This window comes from Mus caroli, unplaced genomic scaffold, assembly GCF_978045245.1.
Source record: "Mus caroli unplaced genomic scaffold, Mus_caroli_1 scaffold_7, whole genome shotgun sequence".
Taxonomy (NCBI): domain Eukaryota; kingdom Metazoa; phylum Chordata; class Mammalia; order Rodentia; family Muridae; genus Mus; species Mus caroli.
The window spans coordinates 15,538,675-15,564,421 of NW_028227262.1; the positions used below are offsets into that span (position 1 = coordinate 15,538,675).

Consider the following 25,747-nt stretch of genomic DNA (forward strand, 5'->3'; position numbering starts at 1 on the left):
CTTGTAATGCCATAAATGTCCTGCTGCTGTCCTGCCTCCCAGACTCTTCCCCGGACTTTCCATGCGCATTCTACTGGGAATTGTCTGGAATCCTGGATTAAAACAGCAGCAACCCAATTCCCTTGCCCGAGTATTCATTTTATTCTTTTAAGTTTGGAAACTCAGCTGGGATGTGTCTTCGAGTGTATGGCCCAACCTCAGAGTTGGTGACCACTGAATTCCTCAGAATAGGCAGTCCTAGACTAAGAGGGAGGAGGGAAGATGGGCTAGCCTGCCAGGAAAGCCCCAGCAGAGGGCACACAGCAAGAGCCTGGGAACCTCTATGTCTAGAGGATTCATTCCAGATGTTGAAAGAGACCATGTCACAACAGGGCTCCTGCAGACTACCACGGAGAGTTATCACTTAAGCTGAGACACTCAGGCAAAAATCACTGCCCTGACAAAAATCCATAATTTGCTGATTATCCACAGGTCACCAGTAATGTGCTACAGCTCCACAGTGGGTAGTTATCTTGGTGACCATCCATCTATCCATTCATCCATCCATCCATCCATCCATTCATCCATCCATCCATCCATCCATCCATCCATCCATCCATCCATCCATCCATCCATCTGTTCACATGAGTTCTTCAGCAACAGAACAATAGTTCGGAAAATAGGTTCCAGCCACAAACCAGTTCTGGAGCCACATCAAACAACTGGCTTAGCAGCAACACTAAATTCATCCATGTAAAATAAGCAGATTAAACACACAGCTGCACATAGCATAAAGATTAAGAACCTAAGCTGTGAGGTTAGATGAGACTGAATTTGAATCTTGACCCTGTCATCTTACTAGTTCTGTGACCAATATTGTAAAATTACTTAAATTCTTGAAGCCTTGGGCTAAGTGGTACAGTGCTTGCTTAGTATATGAAAGGTTATGCATTTGACTCTTAGCACTGCCCAAAAATAAAATAAAAATCTCCAACCCTGTATATATAACATGGAGTTAAGCCTTTATTCTATAATATGGAAGTAAAGAGAAAAATTTCTTTACCAATATTAATGTGAGTCTGAAATAAAAATTTATATGTTAAGGTTTCATATGGTGCCACAATAATAATTAGATATTACTAATTTTGTTAGTTTTTTTGAGCCAGGGTCTCTGTATGATCTGGAAACTCACTTTCTAGACTAGGTAAACCTTGAAGTAACAGAGATTCACCTGCTTTCGCCTCTCAGTACTGGGATTAAAGGCATGTGCCACCATGCCCAGCTTACTACTAGCTATTATGATAGCGTACTGTAGTTAGTGATATGCTGGTGTGAGGACATTTGTGATAGTCAACTTGGCTATAAAAAACTACAATCCAGAAATGGAAGGCACACCTGTGAGATTTTCTGCTTGGTTTGAAGTGGGTAAATCCACTTCTAGCCCAGACCTTTGTGGTAGGAAGATAACCTTTGATATGGTTTTAAAGCTGGAAGGCACAGATCTTTAATCTAAATCTTGAGGTGGGAAAACACACCTTTAATATGAACCATACCTCCTGCTGGAAATCTATATAAAGACATAGAAGAAGGAAGCTTTTGCTCTCCGCCTGCTTGCCCTCTTCTTGCCAGCACATCCATTCCTTCCCCGGAGCACTGAGATCCCAGCATGCTCAGATTAGCGGAGACATCCAGCCTATGGGGCTGAGCAACTTCTAGACTCTTGGACTTTGCATTCACAGCTAGCCATTACTGGATGAGTTGGACTGCAGCCTATAAATCACTCCAATAAATCCACTTTGTGTGAGTGTGTGTGTATGTGTCCCTTCACACATATATAAATATATATATGAAAAATATACATATAAATATATATACATCACACACGTATGTATATATATGCACATATATATATGTATATATATGTGCATATATACACACACACATATGATATACAGGATGACTGTCTCTCTCCATAGTAGAGAGGCTAATACATCTGAGAAGTAGTACAGAGGTGGCTGCCTTCTCAAGGAGAAACTAAAGCACAGTTCCAGATTGGGATAATGATGGCGGAGATGAGACTTTTCATCTTTAAAATCAGAAGGACTGTTAAGAATTCTCTTTTCCAAACACAAACATGAAACAAAGACCTAATAAATTACCAACTCACAGCTGAATGGTACATCAAGCTCGGAATGAAGATCCAATTGCCAGTTAAGTCTGTTTGCTGACTTGCTAGCTTGTTTGTCTACAAAATTTCTCCAGCCAGGAGCTGCACGGATGTTAAAAGGTACCCAGAGGCTTATCAGGACTTGGGGACTCTTGAAGAGTAGTGCAAAAAATAGGAATCAAATTAGTATAAAGGAAACTTCCCCCCTATCTGGGGAAACTGTAATTTTTATGCTCTACAGAAGCAGAGAGTTCTGCTTTCTGAATCTTGGTACCTGGTGCATTGGCAACTCGAGTAACTGAGAAGACTTAGTACAGGGGTTTTATCTGCACGGCATGAGTATGTTCTACCCCAAGGTGATCATTCGTAAAGTAAATATACCGCTCACAGGACAATGTCTGGCGGCAAAATTGCTACTGCCTGCTGTGTCATTTCCAGTTCTGTCTGCTCTACTGGAACTCCAAGAGTTCCACTTTCCAAGGATGACAGTACATCCTTTTTTTTTCTTCAAGACTGCTTCAGAGGGTGGAAGGCTACAATGAACCTGCCTGCACCTTTTTCTCCCTGCTGGGGAAGCGAAGCAGGGGTGCCTGGGTCACGTGTGGTGTCACTCTGAAAGCACTGGCGGAGGAAGGGATGGTTGCAGTGCTCTCAACGACCCAGAAGAATCATCCTAACGGTAAGCGGAGGGATGACCCACAGCACAGCTGGAGACCCGCCCCCAGCCCCACAAAGATCACCTTATTTACTGAGCCTGCATCCCCTGTCCCATTGTTTCCCCACTTTCAGCAAGCATCTCCTGAGGAGGGCTACACAAAGAAAGCAGGACAATCTGAGGACCACAGTCACGCCAAGGGACAGCGAGCATAACATAACGATTCGACATCTTGAGTCACTTGGAATCGTTTTTGAAAGGCCTAAGGCCACTCCAGTGCCATCCTAGAACCTGGACATGTGCCCTCCAAACCATATTCCTGCCAGAGGAACTGGCATTTTCTTGGATCCCAGTGACCAGGGGATTACTTTTCTCTGGATGCTCCAGTCACATTTTATCCCTGTGATGGGTACCACTGGAGGAGGAGCTGACAAAACCCTCCAATCTCCATACGTGCACCTTGGCACACACCCAAACACAGCCCTCCCCTTCACACACACAAATAAAATAACTCTTAAAGCAATGAGTCTGAACCCACAACTAGATAAAAAGAAAATATGAAGCCAGACTAAGTGTGAACTTAGCGATAAAAACTTCAAGGAAAATACAACTCATCTGGCCTAGATTACATTAACTCTGTTATATATGAGGTATTTCTAGAGTTTAATCCCTGCCTTGTTCTTATCAGTTAGAGTACAAATGAAAATATTGAGAAATAAGGGGTAAGACTCTCAAACCTTCCAAAGCCATTCATTATAGGGGTGAGAGCCAAAGACCCCAGGTCAGCTGGTCAAATCCCATGAACACCAACTCAGACCCAGAGCCTCTCCCTGGGATCCTCAGGGGCCAGCACTCTGTCTGACCTTCCCCTTCCCAACTCCCATCTCCTCGAAGGTAAACACTCACGCAGGTGTGTTGGCAGGGGGATCGAGTCTTCCTCCATCCTGAGCGCTCGAGGCACTGTGTGAACATGAAGCGGAGTCGAGGAACGGTGGCTTGCCACTGGACTCTCTGGGGGTGTGTATGAAATCCGTTCCTGCTGTTAGGAAAAAGGGGAGGGAGAAAAGACATGAAATGTTACAGTGGAGGTGTGAAAGGCTTAGCAAAGGGCAGGAGGGGCAGGTGTCAGGGACATCAGCCTGTCCAGAGATTCCCCACTTCCGGGTGTGTCTAACCTTCTGATCCCACAACATGGCCCTGACATCTACAAACATGTTGAGTCACAAACATAGTTATCCTGGGATACTGGTAGCCAGCCCACTGGCATCAGAGTAGCCAAGTTCTCAAGGCCTCTCAAGTTCTCAATCCAGGGCAAGACCAGATACCTAGACTGGATCTCTATATCAACCACAATGATCATGACATAAAACATTTAACAAAGCATCAACATAAACAAACACCCCTCCTTAGCATCAAATATCTTAAGCGACTCTAACATACAGATAAGCTACTCTTCCGGGTGTTTTCTTTGGAGGCATGTGGAGTAAGAGCATAAATTATCACAAGTAATAACTGCATATATGAGAATCACGTCTTTCATCTGGTGAGGGGTCCCAGTCCCAGGAAAGCTAAAAGCATTTCAAGCATGGCATCATGATGTCATCTAATGAACACTCTACACACCTCAGACAAGGCCCGAGTCTTACCACGTATCTAGATATCAACAGTTAACTCTGTTTCCAGAAATAGCTTTATCTTCTTATGGTTTTTACAGAAGTGAAACTATTGATGAAGAAACCTGGGGCAGGCAAGGGGTCTTCAAAAGGAATGTATGAGGGCGAGAGAAAAAAAAAGAGATGGTGTTTCACAATATAATGACTTCTTTCTCAAAGCAAGGGCTCGAAGGAACCTTTAGCTTATCTGTAAGAGAGGGGGCCACGTTACTTCAGTCTCCTACCCGAGATGTTTCTACTTTGCATTGTGGGAGACCTACCGTCAGCTCAGCAACCAGAGTCTGGCTGGGAGTCACCTTCACAGTGCACAGAGTCCTGACTCTCCATTATCGCTGAGGCGTGCCTTTATTACACTGTGGCTACAGCAGGATAGAGTGACTGCGGCACCTGGACTCTCATTCCAGATGATGGCTCCAGACTGGGATTCTATGAGGTGAGAGGGTCAGAAAGCCCTTTGTGAAAGGGTCTGTGAAGACACCCATCCACAACAGAGGAGTTGCTACATTGACCACATGGGAGAAATGCTAGATGTGTTTCTCAGGCCTTGATCAACCTGTGGAGAGCAATGATCACCTACTGGATCCCTGGCCTTGGCATCTAGCAGAAAGCCCAGGAGACTGCTACCCCTCAAGTGGGCTCTTTCCAAGGACAGAACATGAATTGGGGAGCTCCACACGTTACCCTTAATGTGCTTTGTCTCTAAGATTTCCACCGTGACTTACTACAGTCACCCACTTAATATCTATATTGGCCCATCAGCAGCTACCAGGCACTAGAAAAACCAGACACAGTTATCTCAGATAGAGACACCTAGACAGGAGGGCCTATAGGAGACTCACACCCAACATTCCAAATCAAGCAGTTTCTTTATCCACACTACTGCCACTCCTCTGGCTTGACGCTATCAAAAGAAAAGGTGTCGAACATTGTAATTGTTGGCTGCTTCACCTCTAAAGAAAACTGTTAGCCAAATGAAATCCAAAGGAGCTGTATTTTAATACAGTGAACACTAGGGAATTTCCCCAAAAGGTTTATAAACATGACTCTAATTAAAACAAATTGTATAGACTGCAATACTAATGCATTGAAGTATTATAAAGAATAAGCTATGGATGGAAGTCAATGCCATGATTAAACACACTCTGAGGTGAGTGTGTGATTGTTAGCTGCTGGGCGGGGGAGAGACACTGCTCTCAAATGTGCAGACACAACCCACCACACTGAGTTGCTGGACAAAGGGGAAGTGTTGTAATTTCTGAGGTCAACTGTAATATCCACGAGGAGGGAAGAAGGTACGGTAAGTTTCAGAAAGGGAGAGGAAAGCTGGAAACAGCTGAGGGCAAGGGATGAAAGGCACATTTCCCTAACCATTATATAAACCTCTTAAAATGTATGTTCCCATAAGAACAACTTACTGAATTTGAAATTATTTACATCTCCCTTGGCCAATGCTGCCTACAGCATGAAAGGCTAATGAAGGGTACCAATGTGATTGCGCTTATTTTTAACCTGTGAACCTGAAACTTCCATGTAAAAGTGCCTCACTCATTTATTCTTTCCCTCCACTCCTTTCCAGGCCCATTCTAGAAAGGTCAAAAGCTCAGAACCACTAATACCACGAGCATCTTCCTCTTCTGAATTATTCAATAGAGAGCTTCTGTAAATTATGGGGACCACTCTGGCCCATTCACACACTTATTCTTACACTAGGACCTAAAAAAGAATGAAGGGTTGGGTTGGAGCCAACTGTTAATCAAATACCTTCTGGAAATATAGGCAGCACGTGTTGTGAATCAAGGGAGGAAGAAATCACGCTGGTGTTCTCATGGAAAGATGGTTAGAGGGTAGTTTCAAATAAGTTAGATATCCTTGATTGAGGAATTCTTTCTAGACACTGCCTGAACAACATTGTAAATGCCAAGATTCTATCTCCAATTTGATTTCTGAAGCCTGCATGGAAAATCCTGAGGAGTGTCACAGGACTGAACAGTGACTGCTTCCTGGGGTTATGGTAAGAATGCCACCGTAGGCGCCTCTCATCTGCTGCATGTTGGCATCGTCCCACGACAGTGAACACTGCAACCCAGAGAAGATGTGAAACCTGCAGAGAAAGATCAGGCTGCCAGATCTCAGAAAGCTTGAGGGAAAGCTAACGCTTGTCCTGTAACCAACCTTAACGGATTGCACAGAAGGAATCCCTCTTCCGACGAGCTCTACTGTGACTTACTAAACAAGCAGGGATACTCAATGTGATGGTTAATGTCAAATGCCAACTCAGTGAGATCTAGAAAGAACTGGGAGATGAGCCTGCAAGCATGCCTGTGATGAGGATAGCTGAGGTGGGAAGGCTAGCCCACTATGGGTGGCACCATCCCCTTGGTTGGAATCTTGGGTTATACAAAGAGCAGATAGCATGCTAAGCACAAGGATGCTCTGTTTCTGCACCGTGGCTGTGACGGAAGCAGCTGTCTGAATCTCCTGCTACCACTCTCTCCCCGCCATGATGGACTGTCCCACCGAACTGTCAACCAAAATAATCCTTTGTTAAGTTGCTTTTTGCCAGGATGTTTTATCAAAGCAGCAGGAAAATGGAAGCAAACAACGACTTAAAATTCTATTCTGGCTGCAAAATGATCCAAGATTGGTGGTGTTGGCTTTCACTAAATATGTGTTTGATAAGCATGCTAACAAACTAACAAACCACATCTATACATTATCCTTTATGAGAGAGAGAGAGAGAGAGAGAGAGAGAGAGAGAGAGAGAGAGAAAAATATATCTGCACCATTTTCTAGGTCTCTGGCATTACAGACACAAATAAAAACCCAAACTCACATGCTCCCAAACATCTATTTCTTCACTTGTCTTTAAAAAATGTACATTCACTATTTTGTCCAACCCAAGATTCAGTGAGGTAAACTTGAGAAAGAACTTGAGAAAGTATGCATATGCAACCAAAAATTGTATTTTTGGGAGTGTCCCTAAAAAGAAACAATATGTCCCTAGAGAGAAAGACTGGGCTGAGGAAGATCATCACAGGTATCCAGACATACAGGAATAGTAAGGCAGAAATGCAAATGCAGAAGGAGTTATGGTGATTTCTTGTTCTCTCAGAAAGGGTCTAAGAGACTTCTAAATCCAAGAGCTCAAATGCTTCTACGTGTCCAGGCTCTTCGTAAGAGAAATTTCTATCCGGATAGTCATTCTATAACCCAAATGGTATCTGGTTTTTAAAACTCACTGGCAGGATGCACATCAGTATCTCGGGGAAGACAAATGGGCGTTCCCTCTGGAAAGTAACAAGGGTGGGAACCACATTCTTGGTTTCTGCAGTTTCCTCCCCAAGTCATCCTGATGGCCCAGGCAGCCTTCTCAAGGGAGGGACAAACCACACACACTCAATAGGCAGAGCTCTTCTGGGGAGCCAGGCTCTTCTGTTTTCTCTGGAAGTCTTTGATGATGGATAATGCAGGTGGCTCAGAGTCAGAAGACAACACACTGTATTTGTCCAATGGACAGAGTTAGATCAGATCACCTTAGGTCGTCTTCCTTTACCCATACCTATTATCTTACGTGCACTGGTGTTATAAAGGAAATGGGAAAGGTACATTGATAATAAGCCCTGCCATCGAGCCTTGGACTAAAGTACCACTGAGACAAGGTCCTGGGTTCTAGCCTCAACACTGCAAACAACCATCAGCAACAGCAGCCATATCATTCTACCCATAAAAGCTAAGAACACTTATACATGTCAGAATACAAATACAGCTGGAAAACAGAGATACTTCAAAGATCCAAAAAACAAAACAAAACAAAACAAAACAAAACATTAAGGGAGGCTGTGTGCTTCTTGTGGAGTTGTTCTCGCTCCTCAAGAACACTGCCAGGAAGGCCTCCTTATCGCCAACCCACAGTAGGGAACCTGATCTGAAGACTGTAAGGCTTAATTGATCAACTTGTTCTGTCACCAGCTTGGGAGACAGCAGAGCTGGTAATGTGGGTACAGGCTGGTCTAACTCCACTCCACTGAACTGCTTCTAACAAAGAGGAACATCAAGAAACTGCATTCAAGAACCACTGGCCAGTCACCAATGGCTCTGTAGCTTAAGCGGAATCCCAAGAGGTAACTCGCCACTGTACGAACTGCAGTGCCCTTGGGATGGCTCCTCCTTTTGCCTCTGTCCTCAGCTCTCAGGGAACCCATACCATACCAGCGGCTCATCTGACAGGACTGTCAAAGCCTGGGACCCACTTTCCTAGGACTGCGATGCATCTCATGAGCACACAGTAACAAAGTTTGGCTAGAAGAATGGGCGTATATAATGTCTGAGAAGTGTGTCCCCATATGGCCTCTTTAGAGGGGCAACCATTAGAATTCATACAGGGGTGTGTGTTTACTTTGCAACAATCAGTAGGACCAGCGAAGCATCTACAGATTGCCTGTGTGTTTAACTGCTTTACACTGTACAGAAATCTCATCTTGGTTACTGTTGGGTAAAAATATCTTACTCTTTATCCCTAATGTTTTCTCTAACAAGAAACCATTTCTCTTACTCAATCCTTTCCAATTCTTCAAGAACATCAAATCTAAATATGTAGACGAGATTTTTAAAAGTGAGGAGCAGGAAGGGACCCTGCCAACACTCACTTAATACGACAGGAAGAATCTTAATCTTATGTCCTAAGGAGGCAAGCATGCCTTCAGAAATCACAGTGGACAGTGTCTAGGAAAGGCTCCTTCAAAGGCCTGGGGCCAGACACTCCTAAAGTCAGCAAGGCTCTATGTGCTCAGTGGCCTTCTGGCCCTTTACGTGTTACAGATTCTCCAAGACGCCTTCGAGTATCAGAGGAGTGAGTAGAAGAAAGAGTGGAGCATTCCCTGCACATTAGTCAACACTCCACCTCTGCAACAAGTCCTTAGGACAAGGAAAGGTCTGTCCCCGGCTCTCAGTTTCAAGAGTTCAGCACGTGATCAACAGGCCTTGTGGCTATGAGTCTGTGGCAAGGCAGCACATGTTGGCAGAAGAATGTAAATCACTTTACTTTACTGAAGACAGGGAAGCAAACAGAGAGAAAGGGAGGCACCAGTCTATTCTACTATCCTGTTCAAGGGCATGTCCCCTATGGTCTGAAGATCTCTCACCCTTCTAATCTCAATCTCTCTCCCTCTCCCCTCCCCATCCCCCTCCCTCTCCAACCCCTCTCTCTCTCTTTTTTTTAAAGATTCATTCATTTTTATTTTTTTTTAAACAGTGTCACTACTTTTCTTTTTTTTTAAAGATTTATTTATTATATGTAAGTACACTGTAGCTGTCTTCAGACATTCCAGAAGAGGGCGCCAGATCTCGTTGCGGATGGTTGTGAGCCACCATGTGGTTGCTGGGATTTGAACTCTGGACCTTCGGAAGAACAGTCGGGTGCTCTTACCCACTGAGCCATCTCACCAGCCCTATTTTTATTTTATATGAGAGTGTTCTGCTCCGTGTGCATTCCTGATGCCTACAGAGGCCATTGGAGGGCGTTAGATCTCACGGAATTAGCGTCATAGATGGTTCTGAGTCACCATGTGGGTGCTGAGAATCACACCCAGGTCCTCTAGAAGAACAGTCAACACTCATGACTGCTGAGATCCCTCTTCATAGGGCCCCATCTCTTCAAAGGGCCCAATAGTGTCACTCTGGGGTCAAGCCTTGGAAAGATACTTAAACTAAATCAACAGCAACTGTATACTTAGGAGGTGGAGCCTGTAGTACAGACCTGACTGAGCACTCCCCAGGGAGAAGCCCTGCCAACAGCTCCAGCTTACACGAGTGTGGGATTATTCCCTTGAGAGCTGACTGAGGCTGAGGCAGGGAGGTTTTCTAAAAGAGGCTTCCATACTGGGGGGTGGGGGGTGGGGCTCACATAAATGCTTCACAATTCCAAGATGCTGCTTATACAATCTGACACTCTCTGGCAAGTCAAAGCTTGATGACAATAGTGTAGGCAAGAGCAGCCCCATCACAACCGAAACATCTTTTCTACTTACCTAGCAATCAGACTCTAAGTTGTGAAACCCGGTGTGTCTAGGAACACGGTATCAAAGTTAAAACAAAACAAAACAAAACAAAACAACCCCAGAAAAACAAAACCAAACAGCTGAAACCTTACATCCATGTCTTTACTATTCTGATTTTTAAATATTTTAATTAAGATCCTTTCCACTCCTGAGAGTGGCTTAACACGGAATTCTTTTTTTCTTCTTTGTAACTTTTTCTGGATTTCTTGGATATTTCTGACACGAAGAGAAAGCAGCAAGTGAAGCTGGGGTTCTTTAGCTAGTAATGCCAGGTTGTGGTTTCCAGGGAGGCCTGTGGAGCCGGCCCAGATCTTCGGATGCACGGATGGTTAGCTCATCTGGCTAGGCCCCAGAATCGTGCACAGGCAAGCAAGGTTACAAACTTCAGACCTGGACAAGAAAATTAAATTCATGCCACTCCCAGGCCTAGACGGCACCCTGGTCCCAGCTACGATGCTACAACAGCTTGAAGCTGAGGACAGATGAAGCTGGCAGTATTCGCCACAGCTCCTGGAAAACGCCTTGAAGTGTCTGAGCTCTCCAAGTGGGCCAGCAGCACTGTTCACGGTACGAAAGGTGAGTGTTTTTACATATAGAGACCCTCAAGGGCTACCTCTGGGAAAAAACTGTTTCAATGTCTGTGTTTCCCAGAAATACTCCTGAGCTTTGGATCCACCATTTGAAAAGAGGGTCACTAAATTCTTTCTTCCTGGCTATTTCCAGATGCAGAACAAACAGGTACTTAAGTTAGCAGCAGCCTGTACCCTGGGTACAACGCTGTAGCCAAGTTCAGCTACCTTATTAGTGGCTTTCTCCTCCATTAATGCTATTCCCTTTAATGGTTTGGCTATTACAATTAGCCAATCTGCGCAGTCCCTGCCTGGGGCTAACAAGTAATGAACTGAGAGAGTTGCTATTTACTTGTATCGGGGGCACCATTAGAGAGCCTTCTCAATTTCTCCCTACAAATGAGAAAAGACCTTCCGGCATGTGCCATAGTCACACTATAGCCCCTGTGCATCATTCACAGGGACCCTGGTGTGGGAGCTGTCCTGGGACTCATGGGACTGAAAACCCAAGGGAAAGTCGAGGTCAGGCTCATGCAGACTGCTTACGCACCCATTCAACTCTGAATCCCAGTACCTGCTTTGTGTGGCTTCCTAAACTCTCTCCTCCTCCTCCTCTTCCTCCTCCTCTTCCTCCTCCTCTTCCTCCTCCTCCCATCCCTTTTTGCTGCTACACAATACCATTCACAGCCCTGTTCTTTCTCCTTTCTTTAAGGCCTATATCTTGGAAGTCAAACTCACAATGCCAGCAAATTAATAGCAAAGGCTGAAGGTTAGAGGTGGGGGTGGGATGGGAGTAAGGGTGGGCACCAGCTTAGACCTCTTTAAAAATCCAAAGGGCTTTCAGTCCTGTAATGTCTCCTTATAACACATCCATAGCTTAAGTGGGCCACTTATGGCTAGTAAGAAAGTTTTGGAAATCAGACAGCAGATCTTTGACAGGTTTATGTTCGACTCCCCAGGTCAGCTACACAAGGGATGGATGGCCTGTATTTTATAGTGTTCTGGTGCTGGCCCAAGAAAGGCAGCCCCATGGAAGCTGGGGTCTTATCTGATTCCCTAATCCCAGCAGGCCACAAGTACTATCAAGGTCAAACTGAAGAACTCTCTTGTTCTGCTCCTATCAGGTGATTCCACTGCCTCTGCTCAGGCCGAGAAATAAAACTAAATAGAAGACAAAACGAACAACAACAAAACCCGTAAACTATATCTAGAGAAATGAGTACTAATTAAGTCAGAAAAGATTTACATCTCTAGAAGATGTTTACTACCAAAACAACTTGCAATGCAACCAATTAACAATTTGTTTAAAAGCAATAGAGAAAAATGGAGTTCACATCCCAGTGTTCCTGAGACACTAGGCTAGTAACACCCAGCCATTACTGCTACATCATGCTCCTCAAAAGAAATGAGATGAGCCTTATACAGTGTTTCTGAAGCCAAGGCTCTCGGCATACACAAGGTCTGCTTATGACAGGGACATAAAAGTTCCATGTACTGCTGACTTTAGAATAACAACAATACCAACCAACCATACCCCCACAGAGCTCCCAGAGACTAAACCGCCAACCAAAGAGTACACATGGAAGGACCCATGGCTCCAGACGCATATGTAGCAGAGGATGGCCTTGTCAATCATCAATGGGAGGAGGAGGAGAGGCCCTTGGTCCTGTGAAGGCTCAAAGCCTCAGTGTAGGGGAATGCCATGGTGGTGAGGTGGGAGTGGATGGGTGGGTGGGGGATATCCACATAGAAGCAGGGGGAGGGGAAACTGGGAAAGGGGATAACATTAGAAACGTAAATACATAAAATATCCAATAAAAAGAAAAGAAGAAAAGAAACCCATCCTGGTATTTCAAATAGGGAAGTATTGGTATTTGATGTGAAATCACTGACTGAGGAGGCAGAATTCTGCCCCCCCTCAAAAAAAACAAAGCAAAACAAAACAAATACTCTATAACAGGGTTTTCAACCTGTGGTTTTCGACACCTTTGGCAAACTTCTATCCCCCAAATATTTACATTACTATCCAAGAATTACTATTCTTAACAGTAGCAAAATTACCGTTATGAAGAAGCAATGAAAATAATTTTACAGTTTGAGGTCACAACGTGCGGAACTGTATTAAAGGGTCACTGTACTGGAATCCCCCCACCCCTTAACACGACCACCTCACAAGCAATCATGAATGTAAGGATGTCCCAATCCTGTGTTTCCACTTTCAGAAAACATTCTCTATGTACACTTGTCAAAATCAACATTTACAGAGGGTTGTTTTGGGGGATTTTTTGGTTTTTATTTTTTTTTGGTTTTTTGGTTTTGTTTTGGTTTTTTTTTTGACTCTTGGACACAAAATTCACAATTTGAAGAGGTGGGAGTTTGGGTTTCTGGCGATTTATTTATTGAAAGAGGTCTTGCTGATAAACTATTATTACTACGGAGACACTGGCATTTTTACCATGCTCAACAATAAGCAATTAAACTGAAAATAAAATATAAAGATACAAGTATGGTGTATGATAGCACTAGTTAGCAGATTCTTTAGCAGCTTAAAATAACAAGGAAATAAACATACTCTTATAGTTTTCTAAAGACCAATCATCCACTTTACACCGGATTTCATGCCTTCATTAGAAATGTTCGTATTCAATGGTGTGTGAAAAATAAGCTTGAATTCATATGTCCCTTGGGAATTCAGGATCAGCTAACAATTTAGGAAACACACATTTTTGATCAGATATTCTGAATCTTGGCTAACAGGTCAGCTTTACCCAGAGGAAGTTAAAAAGCAAACAAACAAGCCAACAAACAGAACAACCCAGTATTGGAGCAAATCAGAGCCCATGGGAATGTGAGCCAGACATTAATATTAACCCTGCTGGGTGACTCTGATGTGCTTAGTTATGACTGAGAATCACCGCCTGAAATCAAGACAGAAAGAAGTAAAGTCAGTGACGACACACAGTAAGCAATTCTGCTTCCTAACAGACGTTCGAAGCCACATTAGTCCTGTATGCCAATTGTCCTCCCTCCTGAGCCTATTGCCACTGTCCTACCTTTCCCCGTAACTCAGGTGACCAGTGGTAGGTAACACAGGGCGTCTGAAGGACATCAAATGATCTGCACATGAAAAGCTGCTCCACCCAGGTATGTTCACTGTGGTTCCTCATCTCTCCTCACTGGCCCTGATTTCCCCAGAGGCCACCAAGGAACATGCTCAGCCTCGGGTTAGCCCTTGTTCTCTGCCCGTTGGGTATATGGGGCAGGAGTATGGTAGGGGTAGCAGAGAAGCTGACGAAGATGAAGATTACACCCCTTTCTTCTCTTCCACCAACTCAGGCCTCAGAAACCTTCTCTTGGTGGCAGTTCTCTAACTGTGGGTTGAGACCCCTTTGGGTATCTGAACAAACGTTTTACAGGGATCGCCCGAGACCATCAGAAAACACAGGTGTTTACATTATGATTCATAACAGTAGCAAATTTACAGTGAACGAAGTATCAACAAGGGAACTGTATTAAGTACAGCGGAGGTCACCACAACATGAAGAACTATACTAACGGGTCAGAGCATTAGGGAGGGAATAATTCCAAATGGCGGTCAGGGCTTAGATAGTTGTGCCCATGTGCTGGGTGGCCAACTCCTTGGAATTCAAACAAGGCCTCCTGTAAGCAGGAAGGAGGTGCATGAGACGCACGGGGCTCTAGCGGCTCCTGAAACTCAGCAAGGCACTCGAGCCCACACTCAGAAGCTAAACTGCCATTAGCAATTGCTAGGGGTGGAGGGATGGGGGACAGGGGTGCAGATGACAGCTGACTGACTACAAGTTACAGGAGTTCCAGAAAAGCAGTTTTTATGAGTTGTCACCGGTGTTGGGGTACGCTTATCACCTTCGAGTCGCCTACACTTCTCTAAGTCACCTCTCGGTCATCTGTAAGCGACACTAGTAAACTCAATGGTTGGACAGACTAGCCTTTGGTGAAACTATTTCCTTAGTCAGTCTCTGCTGGTACTCTATCTGGGGTGACTCTGAGATATATTTCCAACCACAGTAACCCTGTGACTGGTGATGAGGCCCACAATCCTGCACACTGAAGCATCAGCCGATGATAAGGAATCAGAGGAAACGCCCCTCACTCCAGGGAGCTGACTTTGTTTTTTGTTTTTTGTTTTTTTTTTTAAGATTTATGTTTTATTTTAAATTGTGTGTGTGAATGTGCGTGCGTGCATGTGTGCATGCATGTGTTTCTGTGCATTATGTGTCTGTCTCTCTGTGTGTTGGGGGTAGGGGATGTGTATAGGTGAGTGCAGGTGCCTGTGGAGGCCAGGAAAGGACATTAGAAAGCCCAGAGTTTGAATTGCATGTGCCTTAGAAGAGTTCACTGTAAGTACCAGGAGAAGAATCGAGGTCCTCTGAAAAACCAGTTTGTGCTCTGAAGCACTGAAGCATTTCCAGCCACACAACTGACTTCTTAGTAATACCTTGGAACCCAGGGGCTAAAATCACCCCTGACCAATAGAGCACTTAATTGGCATGTGCAAATCTGCGGGTTCAGTCCCCAGCACAAAATGCAACTCAATAAAACCTTTAAACTACCAGGAGCCTTGAACCTGGTAGGGTTCATCATCAAAATGAAACCCTTTCTGTCACACGTCACCACGTCTTCTTAACACCTTGAGAGTTACGTCACAAAACCATCTGACACGATTTCACCCTGATGTTGAAGTGTCAATCAAAGACACCCCCCCCCCAATGACCCACCCAACTGTTCTGGGTAAAGCTAACATTTCTAACCCCCACGTCTGGAGGGCACACCTACCTACAACTGTTTTTAAGCTCTTGGTAAATATGAGTCTATACCAAGTAGCCCTCCAGGGCGAGAGTAGTTTACTCAAGAATTCCTGACTTATTTGCTCATTGTTCAAGTGAAAACTCTATCAAGGAAAAAGCCACTGAACACTCAAGTTCTTCCTGGAAGTTATACTTTCCAACAGCATCTAAACGCCTCGATATTAGGGGCATTTTCTCTCTTTGTTTCAAGCAAAATGCTGTTTTAAAAAGTGACAGGACTGTGGCAGGAACCTAGCTCCATCATCTGTACTTTACCCAGGTGTTGCAGCTAGAGATGTAAGTTAATATTCTCTGTGTTTTTTCAGAAAGCAACCTGTAAGCCAACCTGGCTACAGAGCGCCCAATGGCTTTCCTGCCGCTGCCAACTACAGAAGAGGAAGATTCGGGAACATTTGATTAAAAAAAAAACTCTGAGGGAGGGGCTCTTAGGGTTGAAATGGGTTGAAAAGGGCTTGCTTGTATTTCCTTCTAAGCAATGGAATTCCCCTCTGGTAAGATTATATTCTTAGTATTAGCAAGCCAAATCCACACCGACAGCCACCAAGATTCAGGCAGGAGAAATGCCAAACAATCGCAAACGACAGGGGCAGTTGCTTCTTTGTTCTGGGGAGAACCAGTGGTTTGTGAGTGGGTAAAAAGGAACTTGACAATCACTGTGATTACACCCAAGCAGAGCTATCGCCTCCATTAACTTGCTCTTATTTAAACCTATTTCCCAGCCACAAACCTATCTACATGAGGGTATCCTAGCAGAATGGGGGGATGAGCTTCTAGTGTTTGAAATCTAAGAAACTTCCGTAGAAAGTTGAATTGCTGCTTGACAGATTCCACACAGGATCTGTATATAAGATGTAGTGATACATAATATATTTATAATATATATAATTATAATATATAATTATATGTATAGTATCACTAGCTTAACGCAGCCGAAAGATTCTTTCAACATATAACCAATCCATAAAATTCTTATTTAAATATATTACTATTTCTTACCTTTTAAAAATACTAACACTTTGGAATTTGGTGTCTAGTTTATAATATAACATCACCAACAGGACACTAAACTTCCACTGGGAAGTTTTTAATCCGTATTTACATATCATAAAATTTATAGTTAGAGAACGTGAGGTAGTGGCATATTCATATAATCCCAATATTTCAGAGGCTAATGTAGGAGGACTGCTGAGAGTTCAAGGTCTTAAGGGCTACATAGTTACAGACCATTCTGGACTTGGGGGAGGGGGGGCAGGGTGGAGCAGGGGAACAGAGGGAGGGAGGGAAGATACTGAGATCTTGTCTTGACAAACAAAATAAGACTTCCAGCTGGGATTTGGTAAGCTTATATATCCAAGAAACTTCAATATTCTTGAAACAACTTCTAACACGGGAGTCAAGTGTTTTCAAAGTACATTTATTTAAAATAAAATAAAGACTCGGTTTCACAACAGTATGAACCACTTCCCGGGACAGACAAAGGCAACCATATTGTATGCTGATAGCTATCCTCAGGGGCTATGTCCTACAAGAGTGGATTGGGTAGGGGTATGGGGGACCAAGCAGCAGAGTCATACACATTGTTTCACAAACAGTAAACACTGTGCATGCCTCCTCTCCCTCTCTCCAAAGCTCCTTACAGTCCTCCAAATCAGGAGCCATTCCCAGACAAGGACGACACAATGGAAATGCGTCTGACCTGCAGACTGAGACCACAAGCCCCTCCTCCCGGGATGCACCTCTAAGCTACCCTAAGCTGAGGTCCGGGATGCCACTCTGCAAGACTTCAGTTCTCCTCCCCAACACACACTGTGTCCTGCCATCCTTCCTCCTGTGGATCACCCTTAAACTCGGCCACAATATCCCTATCATATCCCTAGAAACACTGCAGCCCAACAAGTGGCTGCCCTCGGGACACCCTGCGCAATGTTGTCTGTGCTCTGCGACCTAGAATTTGGACCATAAAACAGGTTTAAACTTCTCCCAGTGATAACCTTCACAGCTCAGAGAAAAGGTGAGAGGCTGACTAGGAAAGAGGAGAATGAAAATATACAAGCTCCCTGCCATGTTAAAACACACAATGCTAACTTCCCTAAGAGCACATGTGGGTCTAACAGGCCATCTTTCCTGCCTAGCCCCCATGGCTGTGACTGAAGATGCATCGGAGGACCCTTCTTAAAGGGAAATGACCAAAATCCTGGATGAGCCAGCCTCTCAACTGTTTACTAAAACCAACCTTATGGCTTAACAACGTTCTATGAAGTTGGATTTATTTACCTATTGCATGAGTGTGGAAGTTCAGAGAACCTGCAGGAGTCAGTTCGCTCCTACCATGGAAGTCCCAAGGATTGAACTCCGGTCCTCTGGCTTGGCAGCAGGCACCTTTACCCAAGAAGCTGTCATTGCCCCAAACCTTACAATTCTAGTGTACCTTGCAGTTTCTTTTCCATTTTCCTCCTTTCCGTCTCCTCTCCCTGCTCTATAAGACTGGGTCTTAGCCTCAAATTCATGTACTTCCAGCCTCAGTTTCCCAAGACCTAGCACTTGACCACCCCAGCCTTACACCTGACCCTGTCAGTTCTAGCCTTCTGTATCTGCTTTCCTTCCTCTGCGCCCAATGCTAAAAACAACAGGAGTAGAACCTGAGCAAACACACTCGTTGTTTCCTCCACATTGACTCTTCCCGATGAAACGCCGAGCACCACATCTCGGCTTCTTGGCTCATCGTGAAACTCAAATAACTGTGCTGACGGCTGATGGGGGTTTTGAGGAAATCGGGTTAAAACAGTGAAAAAGTCCATGCCAGCCCTGACGTGTCATTCTTAGGCAACAGTTTCCATTCCTGTCAGACTTGGGTTCAAAGACAAAAGCTGCTCTCTTCTTTGTCCTCTCTTCTGTTAAGTGCTTGAGAAAAATTAACACGAGTTGCCTGGACAGGGTTTTATATCCACTAGTTAGCGAGACAGAAGCCGGTACTGTTTTTCTTTCGTCAGACATGGAAAAAAAAGTCAATCAATTAACCAGTCAGTCAATCAGTCAAGCTTCAGAGACTGGTCTTGAGTGTTAAATCTAGATTACAGACAAATCCAGAGAATGGACATCCCTGGGTATGACCCTGGGTGTTCTGTGACCTAAGCAGAAATCCCACTGATCTGAACCACTGTTTAAAAAAAACATTTTTGAGTTCAATAGATGTTTGGAAACATCTTCCAGCTGACTATGGGGTTTTAACCCTATGGGCACCAGGCTTTACTCGGGAAGGGCCGTCTCTTCCAATCTCTGATTCAGCCCAAGTGTCCTCATTTCTAGGTCAACCTCCCGACCCTGTAATCTCCTGTACCCAAATTCAGAACCTAAGCCCCTGAGTCTGGGTCTATGTCTTATTCCACAACTCCTTGGTTATGAGTCGACAGTTTGCTGGAGTTTGGAATTTGATTTTCCTGTGTACAACCACAATCACAGCTGTGGGCCAGCCTTATCTACAAGCTGCTACTCAGTACCCCAGACCACACTGATAGCCCAGGCTCTCCCACTCACTCCAGAGGAGAAATTACTGAGACGAAAACTCCACATGTGCAGGGACTTTGCCTATTTGTTTACCACCAAAAGCCCTAATACCTAGGAAAAGAACATATTATTTATGAAATGAGCGAGCCTCATTAGACAATGTCACTGGAAACGTTTCTCCAATGCTAACCCAGGTTTGTGTTTTGTTCGGTTTCCATCTATAGCCATTAGTGGCTTATTAACAAAAATTTGAATCTAACTGCCAGTCATGGGGGCTATCTGCTCATCTCTCCCTTCCAGGAGGGGCACTCTCTGCCCTCTCTGCTCTTCAGTTCTCAAATCTGATGGGAGTCTGTCTTAAGGAGCATCCTACCAAGCAAACACATGAGGTCTTTATTTACAAAGTAGGTATTTAACCGTGTGTGTGTGTGTGTGTGTGTGTGTGTGTGTGTGTGTGTGTGTGTGTTTAAAAGACCTCCGTTAAAACACCAGCCCTCAAAGGGACTTACCTCTTTGAAAACTTTGAAAATTAGTTTCATATGCCAATGATATTCTCTCTCTCTCTCTCTCTCTCTCTCTCTCTCTCTCACACACACACACAGAGAGAGAGAGACCACACACACACAAACTCTGTCACCCTCTAGGATCATCTCAGAAGAAAGAGGGAGTGGACAGACTGTTAAGAGCCAGAAGTCAAGAAGAAGTTTGGCCAGGACAAGAGAAGAAAGGCCACGCACGGACTCACAGCAGTTCTGGTTGCCCACACAGGCCCCGGTGCAGTATCAAGGCCTTCAACATTCCAGCATGGAAGGGAGAGAAGCTGATGAGGCCCCACCCCTAGCAGAGAAGCAGTTGATGGCTTCTGAAGGAGGGGAAGTCAGAGCTGGCTTTGATTTTAACAGATGCTCCAGTGGAAGACCCCAAGCCCAGGAGTAAGTGGGCAGCAGGAAGAGGACGCAAAAGACACCGGGGAGGTGGTGGCTCATCCTGGGCGTAGTTGGGAGAAGAGTGAGAGTAAATATGATAAAAATAAAAATACAGAAAATGAAGTTTTCAAAGAATATGTTTTTACAAAGTTAAAGATGTGTGTGTGTGTGTGTGTGTGTGTGTGTGTGTGTGTGTGTGTGTGAAGGAAGAAACTATTTTAGTGGAGCCCACAGTTAAGAGACTTTTAATTGTAAAAAGACTTTGGATTTTAAAAGAGATGGATATTTTGAAGAGATTGAAATTTTGAGAATATATAAAGACTGTGGGATGATTAAAGTTATTTAGACCTGTGTGTGTGTGTGTGTGTCTCTCTGTGTGTGTGCATGCATATTTGTGTAGGGACACATGATTGTACATACAAATGGAGGAGGGAGGTTCTCACTGGCGTCTCTCCTCAAGTGTTCCTCCACATTTGGGGTGGGGGCAGGTGGGCTCACCAATTTGGCTAAATAGCTATCTAACAGGTTCCAGAGACCCCCCTGCCTCCGCCTCTGCATCTGCCTCCCCAGAACTGGGTTTTAGGTACTGCTGCCACGCCTGGCTTGGGGCTTTTACGTTGGGTTCTGAGGATCCTCATACTTGGCCAGGAAACATTTCACCACTGGGGCAAGGCTGTATCCCCCAGCCCCTGCCCCTCAAACACTTACTAATAATGGTTGACTGCCACATTTCTGCCTTAATAGCACCAAGTCTGCCTAGTCAAATTTGACATTAGTGATTGCAGGCATTTCTAATGCTTTAAAATCCCAGCTCTAGGATCAAAACGGACCACAATGCTACTTTCCAGTGAAATCTTCCTCTCTCAGATCAGCTAGCAATGTGGAGGCACTGAGCAAGGCTGTATTGATTACAGTCTCTGAGCACGACACCTGACAGACTGAAGATAATTCATAATTATTGGGCCAGCGAGTGAGAGAATGATTTGAAGACCTTGATAAATAATTTTTCTTTGATTCAATGACTATGCATTTGGCCCCACTATTTGCTGAGACTAGGAAAATGGACAAGGGAAAAAAAATCTATCTTGTTTAAGGACATATAGTAAGAATCTTTTAAAGTAAAGAATAATGAAACTATCATCAAAAATCAGCTTTTGTCTGACAAGTACAAATATTTTATTTAAACTTCCCAGCTATCAGTTAAGTATGATTCCTTGGGGTGAGGTGGGGGGGGGTGGCAATGGGAGTTTGGGGGGTGGTGGGTTTTTTGTTTGTTTAATTTTTTTTTGATAGGATTTCAGGTAGTCCAGGCTGGCCTCTTAACCTGTTAAGAAGACAAGGATGGCATGGACTCCTGATTCTCCTATCTCCCCTCTCAGGTTGTTAGGTTACAGGCATGTGTCGCAATATCCAGTCAAATGTGATAATTCATTACCACTTTAAAGACCTGGGATTCAGCAACAGTTTATATGGTGTAACAAGCTAGCCATGGAACCTCTAGCATACCAACAGCAAAGTTCAAGGCTTTGGGTTACACTGAGAAACAACTGTATATAAATCAGATGATGTGATGACTTCTCGAGGTGACAACTTCTGAAACTCTGAAGCACACGCTGGCCTTATCTCACACTCCTCAAGAAGCCACTTGCGGTGACTGATCTCATTCCTGATGAAGCCATAAAAGTTCTCCCAACACCATCTCCCGGTCCCAGCTCTCCCCAGACATCAGGAAGCAAAAGAATCAGTCAGGGTCCACGATCTACTGTGAGAACACTGGGGAGACTGGACTGTGGCAGAGGCTACTCGCTGCTGGATGCTGGTGGCCTGCAGATGCCCTCGAAGGCTGGCAGATTATCTAAGAGATGACCTTGGTAGGTACACACAGAGTGAAAGAAAGAAGACGGCTAGGATGTGATGCAGGAGTGATGTCACCGAGCAGTGCCGCCTTACCACTTTGGGCACAGGTCCTATAAAGTCAGCAGCACATTTTGCTCAGTAATTCTTACACAGAAGAAAGGCACCTCTCAAGTTTCATTTCAGTTCCTGGGAAATACCCAGGCATTACAATAAAGTCTTGCTCTGGCATTTACTGCAGGATTCTAACATGGTCATTTCTGAGATGGGGGTGGGGGGCAGGGGACTATGGGAGGCTATTATCTGTCTGTTGAAGAGCTTAAGTCACTTTCAAGCCCTCAGAAAAATCATGTTTTTAAGCATGGGGAGGGGAATAAAAACAAATCAAAAGACCCAGTTCCTATAGAGACATAGCAATAAGAGAAGCAGCTTCGACTAGGTCTGAGTGTCCTGGTGTAATGAGCTAACCATCTCTCTGAACTGGGCCGATACTCAAGGAAGGGTAATTCCAGGTAATTTCTAGAGTACCATTACCACGCATATTCCAAACAAAAGGAAAATACGCATTTGCCTCCTTTAATTAACGTGATGGTGGCTACAGAGAAAATGTCAGGTGATCTGCAGGACAGGGGGTGTCCTGATGTCAGCTACAACCATCAGTATTGCAGTCATCTGTCAGGGCCAGCTTCACCTGCATTTATAGATCAACTCTACAGCATCACTAAGCATGGTGTGTGTGTGTGTGTGTGTGTGTGTGTGTGTGTGTGTGTATTCAGCGTGGATGCATATATGTATGCCTCTGTGTGCGTATGTGTACATACACACACACCGCATATATATGCACACACAGAGAGACACACATAGGTAGGGAAGGGGCCTATATTGCTACTATCATACACATCATTTCATTGCCTACATTGAGGTTGCTGGATCTCTGCTAAAGATATCTATTTCCCAGTTGTTTTTATGCCATCCAGCACAGCCTAATAGACGTCAGGAGGAAGCCTAGTGCAGTCCTTCAGAAACACCCACGTCTCTTGCTGTGCTCTCTTCCATCCGTTGCCTACATTGTTTTTTCCTGCCACCTGTGATGGTAAAGAGGATAAAGGATAGAAACAAGAAGAAACACTTGTCGTCTTGAGCAGCAGGCTAGGGGAAAATGGAGCAGTAAATGTATGGTGCACCTTCCATGGGCCAGGCATTTAAGATACCCTATGTTTTACAAAGGCAGTGAATCCCGATGAGGTTAAAGAACTTGCCTTGCCAGCCAGAGAGATGGCTCAGCAGTTAAGAGCACTGATTGCTGATTGCACTTCTAGATGAACCAGGCTCAGTTCTCAGTACCCACATGGCAGCTAACAGACACACACACACACACACACACACACACACACACACACATCCCCCCAGTCCAGGGCCTCCAAAGGAACCAGGCACACAGGTGGTACAAAGGTAATACATGCAGACAAAATACCTATACATATAAAATTTTCTAAAAAAAAATTTCTAAATAGTTTGTCTTCCAATGTTGCACAAGTAATGCTAGAATTTTAAGCAAAGTAGGCCGGCTTCTGTATTTTTCTCCTCAAACTAAGACTAATTAGCCAAGTAAAAACGGTGTGCCACTGGCTTGATGGAGAAGGAAATGTATTATGAAAGTCCTGGTGATTAACATGACTACAGAACTGAAACTGGGTAGCTTAGACAGAAGGGGGGGTATACTCTGACACCTCAGGTCATTTTTAAACCAAGCAACGGGACGTCTAAACAGCACGTGTCTTCTGTAAGCAGAAAAGCAAGAAGGGATGTCTGTCCAGTGCAGCCAGGCTAAATTACCACAGTGGCCAAAGGACTGACATGGGATGAGGGTGGGGAAAGCTGGGGTGAGGAAAGATGGCTGCACGTGCCCCAAGTGTGTTCAAACAGTTTGCACTTGAAGACAGCTCTCCTCCCTTTGGGCAGAGCTTCCTGAAGGAAACAGACTCTGTGTCTCTCGCCCTACCTTTCTTCAGTTCCCCCTTGAGCACTCTGTCTTCTCCTTTCCTCTCTGCCTTCTTTAGTGTTTAGAGATGAGGTCTTGTTTCACAGCCCAGGCTGGTCTTGAACTCACTTCTGTAGCCCAGACTGGCCTCCAACTGGTGATCCTCCAGCCTCAATCTCCTGATACTAGGATGGCAGTGCGCTACCTGGCCCAGGCTCCACTCTCTCTTGAGTACTCTCAGCTTTCTACTTCCTGCTTCTGTCAAGTTTAGGCAGGAAGAGGACTTAGAAATGGAAACCAGTGTCTTCATCTTCCATATAACCAAACAAGACAAAATAACAGAACAAGAGAAGTGTCTTGAAAAACACTTCTTCTTTCAGGGTCAGGTAGTTATCAGGTCTTGCTTTCGGTATTTACCATATAGCGTACTAAAAAGAAACCAGCATGAAACCAGAAATTCTGCTCTGTAAGGCTCCACGGATCTTCAGTTTCCCCGACCCCATGACTCTGCTCTGGGTCTTCACCAGGAGGCATTAGAGATAGGCACTGATTCATGCCTACCATTATCTAAGTAGACTTTAAGGTAGACAGGTTTTAAGGTGGAATGGTAGTATTTTATAAAGAGCCACCTAAATCTAAAAAGGTGACTGGTTTGCCTGGGACTTAGAGCATTGCTAGGATGTGGGGTTGGGTATGCTAAAACCATGGGGCACTCGAGATGACTTGGTAACCTTACTGCCCTCAGTGGGACCATCCTCTGAACTGAGCTAATGGCCCCAGACTGATGAGATAATTACAGCTGGAAGTTTTAGCTTGTGTGAGACCAGTTAAGTGGTAGTTAACATTTTCAATATTTTTTTTAGACAACAGGCAAAATAAAGATTGATATTGATAAAGGGTTTGGTGCCCTTGGAGAGGAAGGTCTTCTCAAAGAAGGAAGCGTTGTGTTAAGTCCATCAACAGAACAGTAGGAGAAGGCAGTTGGATTTTAAGTGTGACTAAAGCCTCCTGTTCTAACCCAGGCTTTTCTAAAATTTCCTTTTCCTTATAGACCAAGCAAAGGGGAGAAGGTTTTTTTTCCTTTTAAAAATAACAGTGAGAATCCCCAAATCCCCAAAGCCTAATAGTTTAACATGTTCTCACTTTCATGGAGAATATCATGGAGAAGCAAATGACACTTGGCTTTCACCATAAGGACCTTCATTCCAATTCTCTCTCCAGGACTGAACTCAAGGCTTTGTACATAGTAGGCAAGCACTCTATCATTGGAACTATAACCCCCGCTCCTAGCTCTGTTTTAAATATTTTTTCTATTAAATGTTCCTGAAGGTGTTGGCAATACATTATATATGCATATATTTTTGTTTTCATTCATCATTGCTTCCTAAAGACCAAAACCTGCCTCTTTAGATTTATTCATGACTTTTTTATTGTAATAGGGAGATACCGCCACAGAAAAACCCGTACTTAAAAATCACTTCTCCCCTGCAGTGCTTCCCACTTTTAAAATGCAGTACTGTGAAGGGCCTCTCCACT

General features: G+C 44.3%; 1 protein-coding gene across 5 annotated transcripts in view; it reads right to left on the bottom strand.

Moving 5' to 3' along the window:
- The window catches only part of Etv6 (ETS variant transcription factor 6), a 230,045-nt gene that overhangs the window by 125,962 nt on the left and 78,336 nt on the right, over window positions 1-25,747 (bottom strand). For 2 of the 5 annotated variants that reach the window (XM_021164908.3, XM_029478404.2), the window contains one exon: window positions 3,708-3,837. In XM_021164908.3, coding sequence (XP_021020567.1) covers window positions 3,708-3,837 — 130 coding nt within the window. Of the gene's footprint in view, window positions 1-3,707; window positions 3,841-4,734; window positions 4,961-25,747 lie in introns of those variants that run through there. The other 3 variants (XM_021164907.3, XM_021164909.2, XM_029478405.2) reach the window with 2 other exon arrangements.